The following is a 14684-nucleotide window of genomic DNA, read 5'->3' as shown; positions in this document are numbered from 1 at the left end:
ATTTTAATAGACATTTTGCCAAAGAAGATGTGCATATGGGAAATGAGCACACAAAAAGATGCCTAAAATCATTAGGCATTAGAGAAATGCAAATTAAATCATAACCGAGATGTCATGATACACCTATTAGAATGGTTAAATCTAAAAAGACTGTACCAAGTATTGGTGATGATGAGGAGCATCTAGAACTCCACATTTTGTTGGTGGGAATAAAAAAGTAGTAATCCCACTTCAGAAAATCATTTAGCAGTTTCTTAAAAAGTTAAACATACACCTACTATGATCCAGCCACTCCTTTTCTAGGTTTTTACCCAAGAGAAATGAAAGCATGTGTCCACACAAAGTCTTGTATGTGGGTATTTATAGCAGCTTTATTTGTAACAGCCCAAAAGTTGGAATGACCCAAACTTATGTCAACAGATAAATTGTGGTATATCCATACAATGGAATACTGCTCAGCAATGAAAATGAATGAAATATGAATTCATGCAACAGAATGAATAAATCTCAAAGTAATTATGTTGAGCAAAAGAATCCAGATGAAAAGAGCACATACTGTGTGATTCCATTTATTAAAAGAAAACTCTAGAAATTGCAAAACAATCTATAGTGACAGAAAACACATCAGTGGTTTTAGTGGAAGAGCACTGGCAGCTGAGAAGTATGGAAGAAACGGAATACAAAAGCAGGAGAAAACTTACAGGGGTAATGGATATGTTCACTATGTTGACTGTGGTGAAGGTTTCATGGGTGTGTAGTTATGTCTAAACTTTTCAAATTGTACATTTTAAATATGTGCAGCTTATTGCATGAAAATTATAATGCAATAAAGCTCTAAAACATATCAGATTAAATTTTAAAATCTTTAAGAGATTTGTTTAGCTTTTTTAAACCTTTTCATATCTCTTTACAAAATGCCTCTAATTTCATATATTTTTATATCAAATTCTGTTAAAACATGCTATAACCTGTAACACAGGTAGCACAGAGTCCTTCATGATTTTACTAAAAATTTTCATTTTGTTTTTACCTTATTTCATTTTATTCTTTTCTATCTTATAACTTTATTTAAGTAACACCCATTTTTTTCCATCTGTTTTATATTTTTAGAGGCAAAAGGGTAGATTATTCTGTAGGAGCAAGACAGCCCTCCTACATTTACTGGCTCTGTAATTTACTGGTGTTGTTCCTAAGACATGCTAAGCCTTAGTTTCCTTACAAAATGACGTAATTTTATAAAGAATTTAACAAAAAAGAAAATCTGTATTTAGTGCTCCACAAAGAGTTGGAATGGAACTTTTAAAATTTCTGTATATTCTGTTGGACAGTGACCTAACTGAAAAGTAAGGCTCTTTATGATGATAATCTTCAGAAAACTTCAGAAAGAAAGATAATTGGTAATCAAATTATTAAGTAACCCCAGGTTTAGCCATCCTGAAAATAGACTTTAGAGGCTTTAGAATTTTAAATGTTCTTTTATTCAAACAATGGAGTTTCTATTATAGTTGCCAGACTAAAATTAAAGCAAGAATTATAAACTATTTTATAGTCTTTCCTGACGTCTTTCTCTGGTTATTAGGTTCGTAAACACCATTACTTCAAGAGTGAATGCCGTGAGGAAGTTTTAACATGTGAAATGCCTCGTAGTTTGCTGTCTACTTTCCTATTCAAAATAATTACTCACTACAAAATTATTCATAAGATTTTTTAAGTTTCTGAAATAAATCCCCTACATATTCCAGACAAGAGTATTCACCATTCACAAGGGAATTCACCATTGTGTTATTTATCCTCTGATTATTGTGACCACTACCTCCCCATAGCACCCTCCATGGATCCCAGGAAAGACTGGCAGATACCAGAGCTACTTGCAGTGTTCTTTCTCTGTATAAGATCTGGGATTTTGCATAACATTATCCTTCTTTTCATAATAACATCAGCAACAGTTAACATTTATTGGGTACTTACTGTTTGCAAATACTGAGTTAAGCTTAATTCTAAAAACAATGCTCGGGTTTCCCTGGTGGCTCAGTGGTTAAGAATCCACCTGCCAATGCAGGGGACAGGGGTTCAAACCCTGGTCCGGGAAGATCCCACATGCTGTGGAACAACTAAGCCCGTGTGCCACAACTGCTTAGCCTGCGCTCTAGAGCCCACGAGCCACAATTACTGAAGCCCACACACCTAGAGCCATTGCTCTGCAACGAGAGAAGCCACAGCAATGAGAAGCCTGCGCACCACAACGAAGAGTAGGTCCCGCTCACCGCAACTAGGGAAAGCCCACGCGCAGCAACGAAGACCCAACGCAGCCAAAAATAAATAAATTAAATAAATAAATTTAATAAAATAAAATAAAAAAATAAAAACAATCCTCTATTCAGCCGTAAAAAGGAATGAAATTATGCCATTTGCAGCAACATGGATGGACCTAGAGATTATTTTACTAAGTGAAGTAAATCAGACAGAGAAAGACAAATATCATAGGATATCACTTATATGTAGAATCTAAAAGAATGATACAAATGAACTTATTTACAAAATAGAAACAGACTCACAAACTTAGAAAACAAACTTACAGTTACCAAAGGGGAAAGGTGGGCGGTGAGGGATAAATTAGGAGTTTGGGATCTCACTGCTATACATAAAATACATAATCAACAAGGACCTACTGTATAGCACAGGGAACTCTACTCAATATTCTGTAATAACCTGTATGGGAAAAGAATCTGAAAAAGAATGGGTATATGCATAACTGAATCACTTTGCTGTACACCTGAAACTAACACAACATTATAGATCAACTATCCTCCAATATAAAATATTTTTTTTTTAAATCCTGTAAGATAGGAACTGATACCTTCCTCAAGAAGATAAGGAAACTGAGGCTTGGTGACTGTAAGTAATATGTTCAGATATTGCAGCACTTAACTTATAAATGGGAACCCCAAAACAAGCTTTTAACCAAGATATTAGAAAAATGTTTCCATAAATAAGTCACAAAACTAGAAAACTTTCAAGCTTAAAATGCTAGGAAAACTTTTATCTTTTGTCTCTGCTTAGTTCCTATCTAGACTTTGTCCTATGCTAGAGCATGATATTCAATCCAGTTTAACAGGTGTAAAGGAAAGTAGGCCTGTCATTTCTTCTGTGAGTCTTAGCTCTCAGAACATGTGGGTTAATTTGTACTTTTTTAATGATAGTGACTGAGTGAAATGCCAAAAGGTGATAAGTTGCACAGATAGTCACTTTTGTGTAAAATTTATTTTATGTTTTCAGATCTTTATCAGTAATATGGGCAGTAAAATTTTTCTAAGAAAAATTCTACTTTCTACTCTGTTACCTATTATATTTGATATTTTACATTATAGATTTATTCAAGATTGGCTAACTTCTCTAGGTTCCATTATGCTCTCAAACTGGGGTTATAACCAAGGTATTTTATTTATAGATAAGTCTTCCTGAAGTTTCTCTATTAAAAATTTTTAAATTAAACAAGTCTGAATGGCCTTCTGTGGTTCTGGGGACATTGGCTTCTGTTCTAAATGGAACTGTTCATCCAGTATTTTCCATCATCTTTGCAAAAATTGTAACTGTAAGTAAAATTTATTTGCTAATATTTTTAAAAATTTTAAACAAAATGTAACCTGAGAGAACAGACCTGGTATACTTTGACCCAGCAAGGGGAAAATTGGGACGTGTAGTAGGTCACCCCTAGTGTGGAATCCATGATAGAAAGGTTAACTAATGTTCTCAGGGGATAAGCCAGCCTCTATTGTGAAGTGTTTGGCTGGACCTTGTTGACTGGGCAATCAGTAAAGAAACTGCTTTGTTTTCTAATTCTGACTCCAGTGCTGTATCAGCATTCCAAAGCACTGAAGTAATAAAAGAGACAAATGCGACCACTCTTTCTTTCAACTGGTCCGAACAATGGCCATTTTTTATTACCAGCCAGCTCAGAGAGAGGAAATAATGAGAGTTTGGGATTGTGCTGGGGAACCCAGGAGAGCTGATGAATTCACGGATCTTATTAGAGCCACCTTAAGTCTTCAGTCTCTTGGACTGTTGCTACGCTGTGTCAACATAGATGCCAGTATATGTATAACTACTAATTCTAGGAACAATTTCTAGAGAAATTTATAAAGGTCTCATATTGCAGGTAGTACTCTGAATAGAGGAATATTAAGAAACCTGAGTTATGAGAAGTTATTAGAAATAATAACTCAATCAGAAAACTAATTTCAATAGTTTCTTCGAAAATATGTGGTGATATTAATAGCAGATAGAGGACTCATTTGTCTGATCCTATATTTACATAGCTTAAGTGAGAGAATTGAGTGAATTTTTTTTTTATTGTAGTGAATTTTTTTTTTATTTATGAACGTAAAGGATAGAATAATGGTACATTTTTTCCCCAGAAATGTGTGGAAATTATTATGTTGAAATTCATTTTTAAAATCCTGATGAATAGACATTTTAGTTTTTTCTTTCTTTTATAATATATCCTCCTCCAATCACCTGATTAAAAAAATCTATTCCTTTTCAGATGTTTGAAAATGATGATAAAACCACATTAAAGCATGATGCAGAAATTTATTCCATGATATTTGTAGTGTTGGGTATTATTTGCTTTGTCAGTTATTTCATTCAGGTAAACTTTTAATGAATTAAACAAATATGTACGTGATTACTGTTTTATGTCATCCTATTTGAGTTAAAAATAGTAACTAAATATAATAACTAAATAAAATGCAAATAAGTAAATATAGTAACTAAATGTTCCAAAGAAATAGATAAGACAGTGAAGAATAAATGTAGATTTTTGTTTGTTTGTTTCTTTTCCAGGGATTATTTTATGGCAGAGCAGGGGAAATTTTAACCATGAGATTAAGACACTTGGCATTTAAAGCCATGTTATATCAGGTCAGTGTTTAGTTGGGTTTTTTTCTTATTTTATTTTAAATGTGTTTTAAAATATTCTAGCTTTTAGTTTTTCTTCACATCAATTTCTTGACATAACCTTTCCTTTGATCATTTAAAAGCATCCTTTTTGTGTACCAAGCAGCAACTGTATTAGAATTACTGTAATGTATTTTCTAACAGAAGCAAGTCCAAAATTGTTATGTTCAAAAACGCAGTTTACAGAAAACAAGATTTAGAGTCCACTCCCTGTTCCTTGCGTTTATCTTGACAAATCTCTTTTAATGTATAATGTAGTTGTTCTAGAATCAGAATGGAGGCTAAATTAAAACTGAAAAGGGGTGTTAAGAACTACAGTATCTTGGGGAACATGTTTAAAAAGGAGTTAATTTCTATAGTTCTCATCCATATGCACAGTTTAAGTTTTTTCATTGCTGACTTCTTAAGGCAGCCATTCTCTGAATTCAGATAACATCAGTCTAGCTGGCAGGTCGGCTTGCCACAGATGATCATTCACACCTGTGAAATAACTAAAACTAGGTGTATCAAATAGTAATCTTGAAAAGTGAGTCTTGGGGGCAAATGGCAGGAATGTCTCAGACTGGCACCTCTAAAATTCTTTCAGAAGGCCAAGGTATATTGGGTTACCCTGAAAGCCAGTAATCATTCGAAGCCCTTTGCCACACTTTCTGTCACCAGAGCTCACCGCGTAGGAGCAAATAGCTTCCTGCCAGGGTCATTTCTTTTCAAAAGTAGAGTTACTGTCACTCCAGGCGAGTCGTCAAAACCAGTTTTTACATCTTGTGACTTTTAGCAGTAGTGCTCAAAGGACTGCTGAGTAACAAAACTCCTCCGCCTTTGTGTGCTCTTAGAGGACAGCAAGATACAAAATGAAGCGAGTGGGAGGTGTCCCATAGCAACTTAATGCTCTGAAGCAGTTGGTGCCTAATGTCTTCTCTCAAAAAGGTCCTGTCAGAGACAACTGCAGACACCCCTTAATCCAGAAAAACAAAAATCTACTTAAAGGGTCATAAAATGATTTAATGACTGCACATCTTGTCTCGCTCACATTAAGCTTGTACTTTTGGGTTTTTTTTTTTTATGAACAATTTATGTCTTTACCTCAAATCTTTGATGAAATTAGGTGGGATTTTTAATTAACTAATACTATGTTTCACACTTGTTGACAATTTTTGCTCATTTTTGTTTTTCTTTGTGTATTTATGTTTTTACACATTCAAGGACATTTATTTTCAATTTTCAGGAACTTTTGAAAATGTTCCCTGAATGTCTGAATGTTTTAAATAAAAGAGTATAAACTTTAACTTTTCCAATCATTACTTTGAACTTTCTTTCTAGAGGAATACAGGATGCTTTTGGTGGAGGAGTGCCAAGGCCACAAGCCAGTTAAACCGGTGGATATTGTTAATCCAATATCCTGATGGCTGATACTGGACCTTACTCTTTTGCCTAGCATTAGCCATGTGAACAGGAGGACAGTAACATTCTTGGATAAAGTAGCTTCTGCCCATAAGAATACAGCAATCTGTAAGCCATAAACTCTTCTTCTTCAAAACACATAAAAAGACAAACAGACAGAAACTCTGTGCTATTTAGCAGATGTTATTAAATTCTCCCATAAATTCACCTGAGCCCCTTTCAGCTTACCATTTGTTTTCCCTCTTCATTCTTTAGCACTCGTTTTGCTTATTTGCTTTCTTAAATTGAAAGAAAAGAGTAATGTATTTGGCTTTTTCTCAATAAATGTCTTCACGAATTTCACTTTTGTCTGTAGTAAGGGAAGTTCCTAATGTACAGTTTTGCCCTAACTCCTATTACCGGTTTTTTTTCCCTAAGATAAGATATTTTAAGTCTTAGAAATCATGCTGAGACTTGCAGTGCTTTTTATAACCATTTTGAAACCTCAGTTGAAGTAGAGGTATTTATGGAATCAGGTGTGGTCTTTTTGTAGGTATAAAATCTCTATTTTATTTGATGACTTGAGATCCTTCCAGTTGAAAAGAATGTTCTAATTGTTGCTGACTTCAGTGGTTATAAATAATCCATTGCTTATTGTGTTTAAAGCTAAATTTATATTTCTTAAGGATAAATATTGACCTATAGATCTATCAGGTTTTTTAAAAGATATGAAGTTTATTTTTGCCTATTTCTCTCTAAATTGGATTGGCTAGGGCTTCTGTGGAGGGTCACTAAATCATAAGATGATGGCATTAGTGGAGATCACTAAGGAATCTCAAAAAGCTACTTCCAAAAGGATTTGAGGTAACAAATCCTGAAGCAGGAAAAACATGTCATGAAACTCACCTGTAACGTTTCAGTTAGATGGGAGGCAGAACAGGATAGTTAATTAAAAACTCTGGCATCTGGTTGCCTAGGTTTAAATCCTGGCCTCAGTTCTTTCCAGCTATGTGGCCTTGGGCAAGTTACTTAATCTCTCAGTACCTCTGTTTCCTCGTATATAAAATATGGATAGTCTTAGTATCTATCTCATAGAGTTGTGATGATTAAATGAGAAAAGACATACCACGCACTTATGATAGTGCTACTGTAATTTTTTATTTCTAATAGAATTATTGGCAGGAAAAAAAATGGATTTACTAGTATCAGAAAACCTGCTAGCCTAGCTTATAATCATTTTACCACCTGGAAGAGAAGAAGCAAGCTAATTTTTACTCAATACCAGCTGTGTTCGAGAAACTCTGCTAAGTGTTTTAGCATATAATGCCTACGCTGGAAAACAATCCCTAGAGTGCATAATTGCTGACTTGTTGAAAAGCAGTTTTGGATATCTTGCTGATTGAACATCAGAGAAAGACTAAGACTAGTCAAATATGTATCCTTTGCCTTGCGTATTATAGCAATAACTATACTATAGAATCAGGAATGTAATAGTAAATGATAAATTCTTTTTCTATATTTTCACTTTATATTGTATCTAAAAATTCTTTGTGTATTCCATGTCATGTTGAAATATAGAAAGAATTATGCAATGTAAAAAATATATATATATATTTTAGTATACGATAAAAAACAGGTAATGTCTTCTAGATCAAAAGTGCTGTAGTTACTATCATTGCTGATGTGTGTTCACGATATGTTAGGCTCTTGACTCGGGTTGTATTCTCAAAGTGGCTACTGTGTAGTGCATATCATGATCTCTATAAGATACCCTTTGGGTGTCTAGGACCCTAAACTCTTTGGGACACCTTCCCAATCCAGGAGTTTAAAGAGTAGTGATGTCATGCCGGGGTTGTAATCCCCCTGGCCGCTGCCACATTCCTCTACAGGGGTTTTCTTCTCACACAACAGCATGATTAATGCACAGCCTTCTATCTCTCTTGCTTTTGTTTTCTTAGTTGGCAAAAATGTGTAACCTGGGCATCAGGGCCCTGGCTGGGTTGTAGTAAGCCAACAGTTCTTTTGCTCTTCACTCACTAAAACTTAGTCATTTTTTAGAGACAGTCTGCATGTAGTTTAATCCACAAGAGATATAAGTGGTTTGAGTGCATGGGAGGAAATAGTCAATAACTAATAAAAGGAAATCAGCATTCCTCAAGTTGAGAGGTGCTAAGAAGTGCTATCTCTATTTGCTGTTGAAAATGAAATTGGTTATAATATTAGGCTTTTATTGCTTGTATTTTTGACCTGTCTCTTTCAAATTGCATGCTTTTTGGCTGCAGGGTTTTTACAGCAGTCCTTCTGCCTCTTTAGCTTCCCACAAGGCCCAGTACTTATAAGGTCTAAGGGGGGATATGAAGTGTCAGGGAAAATCTCACCTATCTGGGTCCTGAAGAGAAGGAGACAGACTTTTTAAAATTTTTTTATCATTTATATGTTTAGACAGAAAGGTTTGGAAATATTTCTAAATTGTGTTGTGCATTACCTTATTTTTTAAGTAAAATCTGCTCTCCACAAATTACTTGTGGAGTAAAATTACAAATTATTTTGTGGTTCGAAATGACCATTTTAAACATTTATTATTATACAATATTGCAGCATGGTAATGAGCCCAAGCTGTTCGGCTTAAGTTCTTCAGTTTGTATCTAAATATAGATCTTTGTGAAATAAGAAACAAAAGTTATTTGATCCATAGTTTTTACAAGAATTAAGGGCCTGTGAATAAGGAGGCAGGCAAATGGCTTCTAAGTTAATATAGCAAAATCGCAAGTCAGAAAAGAACCTTTTTGATGACCGTATGTTAATTCCCTTTTTTCTCTAGGATATCTCCTGGTTTGATGGTAAGGAAAACAGCACAGGAGCCTTGACAACGATATTAGCCATAGATATAGCACAAATTCAAGGAGTATGTATATTGCTTTTATTTTTAATTAATTAATTAATTAATTAATTTTTGGCTGCGTTGGGTCTTCGTTGCTGTGCGCGGGCTTTCTCTAGTTGTGGCGAGCGAGGGCTACTCTTCGTTGGGGTGCATGGGCTTCTAATTTCGGTCCCTTCTCTTATTGCGGAGCATGGGCTTTAGGCTCGCGGGCTTCAGTAGCTGTGGGGTGCAGGCTCCAGAGCGCAGGCTCAGTAGTCGTGGCTCAGGGGCTTAGTTGCTCCACAGCATGTGGGATCTTCCCGGATCAGGGTTCGAACCCATAGTCTCCTGAATTGGCCGGCAGATTCTTAACCACTGTGCCACCAGGGAAGTCCCTGCTTTTATTTTTAAATGGTGTATGTATATGGTATGCATGCATGCATGTACACACATGTGTCTATGCATATATGTGAGCTATGCTGAGATGACCCACATCATTAAGGAGACCAGGTAAGTCTCAGGGCTAACAGGGAGCTCTCAGTGAAAGATACAAAGAAGCCTTTCAGTTCTGGACATTTTTAACCAAAAATAAAGGAGATTTAGGACATGTAATAGGAAAACCAGAGGACTAAAGAAGATACCAAGAATGAGTTAGAGAAAGGAGCTCAGAATTAAATAGTAAGATAAGAAAAAGTAACAAAATGAAAACACACACACGTAACTTAGAAGTTTTAATAAAAGAATGAAGTTTAGTTTTTCCTTCCCCCCAGAAAATAAAATCTTATTTAGAATATGTAACATGTTAAATTCATATGTGTCTGGAAATGGTTCTGTGCTAGTTGTTATACAGATCAAGTTAAAGAGATATGTGTGATCATGACTGGTCACAATATGTATAAATAAAATTCATGTTTATGAACCATATTCAAAATCAATGACAGAATGACCAGCATAATGTACGTCAAAGTGACGCTTAAATATTTATGGGGAGTAGAGTAGTGTGGAAGAGATGAAGAGTAATTTATTAGTTTTCTTCCAATTATTTTAATAAAATTAACCTTTATATTACAAGCAGGATTTCAACTATAATTGAGAAAAGGAATGCAAAACAAGATTTCCCACTTTTAATTTAAGTGAGATAAAGTTTTTGATCTCTGTTAAAATAAGAACTGTAGCAGAATTATAGACTTTCCTTTTTCCTTATCATTCACGTGAGAGAAAAGGAAAGTCAGTGATGCACCTCCGAATGACAGAAATATCTTAAAAGTATTTTTTTTGTTGTTTAGAAATACTGAAATGTTGATTACAGCATTGCTACCAGAGCAACAAATTGTCAACTAAAACAGCTCTTCAAAATTGTATTTTCTTTTGGAAGCTATTTCCACAGGACATGGCCACTATTCTAATTTTTGTAACTTTTGCAAGACTTCTTTGTTCAATATATACATACAAGGATAGATTTATATTACTAGAGAATAAAACAAGTTGGTTACAATTATGAATATTCACATGCTTCTGTATTGGTTTGGAAAACTAATTTTATGATGTAGAGAGAGCTCAAGAGGAAAGGGGGCATCATCTTCATCTCTTCCTGAAATTCTTTCTGATAATTTTGAAAACAAGACTCTAAATTTCACTAGATAGTATTTAAATTTTAAAGTAAGGCTGAGGAGCTGGATTTTACTTGTATAAGTGGGAAGAAAATGATGGATAAAATTTCACTTAATAGTTAACTAATGAGCATAGCATTAATCTTCCATAGCACAATAGAATCAGATAAATGACAACATCTGTGTTTAGAAATTCAATGGTTCACTACTTTTGGCAGAAGTATCAATCCCTATAATTCCCTTTGAATCCCCATTCTACAAAACTTGGGTTTTTTTCCTTTTCTGTGTGCATGTTTTTCTCTTACTACCTATCATCATTCAGATCTTTTAAGAATCCAGTGAAATAGGTATTCTTACTATAAGCTATACTTTATATATGAGACATCTCTTTTAGTATTTACCTCAATGAAAAGAACAAATTAATACTAAAGACCAACATTACTCTCCTAATACCCATTAGTTTTTTCTAATACATAATGTTGTCTCTCATCAAGAAAAATTAATGAGAATATTTGTCAGTGTGATTCCTTATAAGCCTTTGACTAATACTATTTGAATCATTTGAAAATTTCCTGTTTCAGTTAGTAAATGTTGGTCTCATGATAACTTCTGGGCAAGTCAAATCATTTTCATTAAATAAGAAGTAGTAGCTAAACACTAGATGGCTGGAATACTGATGGCACATTTAAAGTTGCAGAATTTGGAAAGCATAGCAACCAAAGAAGAATTCCAAGAATAAGACTGTGTCTACTGGCATATAATTCACATAAACCCTTGCTTTGCCATATATAGGTAGATTCATATCTAACTTGAATGGATTCTCTTTCTATCGAAGGAAGATTATTTACTAATCCTATTTGTCCACTATTTCTTTTCTCACAAAGACACACCACACTAGAGATGAATCAGGATACAATAATTTGGGGTCATATATCCTATCATATCAACTTAAGATATTTCCATCTCAGTTTCTTCATCATGTAATTTCAGTTACATGTTATTTTATCAAATGTATTAGGGTGAATGTTTATAAACTAGCCCTTTAATAACAGTAAATATTATTTTGAAACCCTTACTAATCACCAAAAATATAAGCTCCTGGCTATTTTTAGATGTTCTGATACTTTGAGAGTCATGAGAAGAACATGTTAGTGAAATAAGGTTATAGGACAAAATGATTCCTGAAATAGTTGATTGAATACAACCAATTTAACTGGTATTATTTCAGCCCAAGGTAATGGCTTAGTGCCAGTACATCTGTCAACAGACTATTTTCTGTGTAGTATGTAGTTTTATTAAAGGTATAAAGCCATTTTAAATTCTTTGGGAGACTGAATTTCACAAAATTACAAAGTATTATTTCTGTATATTTTAGCAAACCCTTTTCATCAACCAGAAGTCTTACCTCACTTTTGTCCACATGAAAGTGTGTAATTGATGCCACAGTGTATACTTGATATACCGACAGACACAGTGTTAGTTCCAAGAATTCTCATCAGAACTACAGTTACATTGTCCCAAGAAATAAAAAATTCCTTTATTAATTCCTAGAGCCCAGTGAATTGATTAGGTAGAGCTAGGGTATCATTACGTGGACAATGGTGACCTCACTTTTTGGTTTAACTTTTTGACATGGAAAGTGTATAAAACAGCTTAACATTACTTATAATTCAAACAATGTGAGTAGTCATTGAAATCACTTTACCACAGTATACGGTTGGCATATAATTGCTGTTTTGCATTACAATTTTAGGTTGAATTCATTGAGACATTATCAAGTCTACAGCAAAAGCTAATATCCATAACCATAGTGGTAAAGGTGGTCCTTCCTATAAAAAAAAAATTTCAATCTCAGCCCTGAACTCAAAACTTTGCACTGAAACTACCACTGCTAAGCCCTCAAACTGTTGTCTGGAAAGACAAGTCAAGAAATTCAGCTTCCACTTTTGACAAAAAAAGAAATAAAGATAGTAAGGTCTGTAGGAGCAAATGAACTTCGCCACTGGTCCAATAATGTGTGATAAATTCATTTATTTTCCACAAAATACTTGCTAATGAATAATACAATGAATAACAATAGGCCTTAAACACCTTACATTTTCACAAACTTTGTAAATTTGTCCAACTAAGCCTTTTTTTTTTCTGCTCTACAAATATTTTTGCCACCATCAGTTGTAATACATCTTAGCAGATTACACTTTAGGTTATACTCATATAGTTTATCTCTCAACTTCTTTGAAAATATTCTCACCTTCAGTTGTTCCACACAGACTATTCATAGCAGCTAATTTTAAAGTCACTTCAAACTCAGTATCGACTCCTCAAAAAAACCAACAGTTGAGCGGTATCAGTAACGTATGTCGACCCATCAAGAGCCAGGGAAAACTACTCAAAATGACCTACCTTGGTTTTCAACTGACAATTGATATTGCTGTCGTTTTTCTCAACTTTTTGAGCAGTTGTTCTCATCAAAACGCTAATCATCTGATATTAGTTTATGCTTTCTGAACACATTTCTTCCACTGCTGCAATCAAGCATGATTTAATTAACTCACTATCTGTGAGTGACTTTCTTTGCTTAGCTAATAAATGAGCCACTCAGAAACTTACTTTAGATTCAGCCTTGTTTTCACTTTTTAGTTTTATGAAGAAATTCTGCTAAGATGTGTTATTTCATTTTGTGTTATTTCCATTCCATTTGTTTCCCATTTCTAATTTTTATAAATGTTACTTTCCTGTGAATTAGGAATTTTGTGATGCGTGCTTAGTCTGCTAATGTCGACCTATTTTGTATATTTTTAAGACTATATGGTCTCATGGCATAATAAAGACAGCACTGTGACATCTAATTAGAACACAAAGTGATCCACAGTCCATTGTGCCTTCCTTAAAAGCAGGACATCCAAAGTCCACTTTTCTCTTCCTTTCTTGTCTTTAGATGATGGGCATACAGTGGTAATTTTTAAAACTAGGATGAAATATTACAGTACAGCAACACACAGGGCACTCAACATGCTGCCAAATTATATACAATCTCATCACACTGAGCAGCAGTACAAAGTGAGGAGAGCGGCACATACGGTTTCTCTAGCAACCCCTCAACTCCATCATTATAGTCGTAAGACAGCCATAGACAATAGGTAAACAAAGAGGCATGGCTGTGTTACAATAAAACTTTATTTATGGATACTGACATTTGAATTTGTAGAATTTTGATGTGGGTCGTTTTCATTTATTTTCCTTATCTCTTAACTTTTTGAATGTATGTTATACAATGATAATAACTTTTAATGTCATTGTCTGCTAAATCTAACATTTGTGTCAGTTCTGGGTCAGTTTCAACTGATTGATTTTTATGCTCATTATGGGTCCTTTTTTGCTGCTTTTTGGCATACCTGGTAATTTTTGAGTAGATGCCACACATTGTGAATTTAACATTTTGGGGTGCTGAATATTTTTGTATTTCTAGAAATATTCTTGTTTTGTTCTGGGATGCAGTTAAATTACTTGGGAACAGTTTGATCTTTGGGGGGGGGGGTCTTGATTTTAAGATTTATTAAGCAGGACTGGAGCCAACTACTGAGGCAAGACCCTTCAGTATACTCTACCCAATGACCAGTGAATCATGAGGTTTTTCAGTCAGGCTGGTATGACCAAGCATTGTTCAGTTGAATACTCAAGGAGGACCCTCTGCAGATATCCAGATTTCTCTTTTTGTATACCTCTCTCTTCTTCAGTGTTCTGTGTTGCAAACTCTAGCTTCCTTGGCCTCTCCAGACTCAGCTTTGTCTACTCCACTTACGGAGTCTGTTGGGCTCTATCTCAGTTTACCCTTCCTATTGTGAAGCCTGGAAGCTCTTTTAAGGGGTAAACTGTGG

General features: G+C 34.5%; 1 protein-coding gene across 1 annotated transcript in view; it reads left to right on the top strand.

Moving 5' to 3' along the window:
- The window catches only part of ABCB5 (ATP binding cassette subfamily B member 5), a 112541-nt gene that overhangs the window by 67167 nt on the left and 30690 nt on the right, over positions 1-14684 (top strand). Inside the window, 4 exon segments of the mRNA XM_068549803.1 lie at positions 3449-3592; positions 4544-4648; positions 4843-4920; positions 9158-9240. Coding sequence (XP_068405904.1) covers positions 3449-3592; positions 4544-4648; positions 4843-4920; positions 9158-9240 — 410 coding nt within the window.

The sequence above is a fragment of the Eschrichtius robustus genome, chromosome 8 (genome assembly GCF_028021215.1).
Source record: "Eschrichtius robustus isolate mEscRob2 chromosome 8, mEscRob2.pri, whole genome shotgun sequence".
NCBI classification, from domain to species: domain Eukaryota; kingdom Metazoa; phylum Chordata; class Mammalia; order Artiodactyla; family Eschrichtiidae; genus Eschrichtius; species Eschrichtius robustus.
This window is presented reverse-complemented; position numbering and strand designations above follow the sequence as displayed.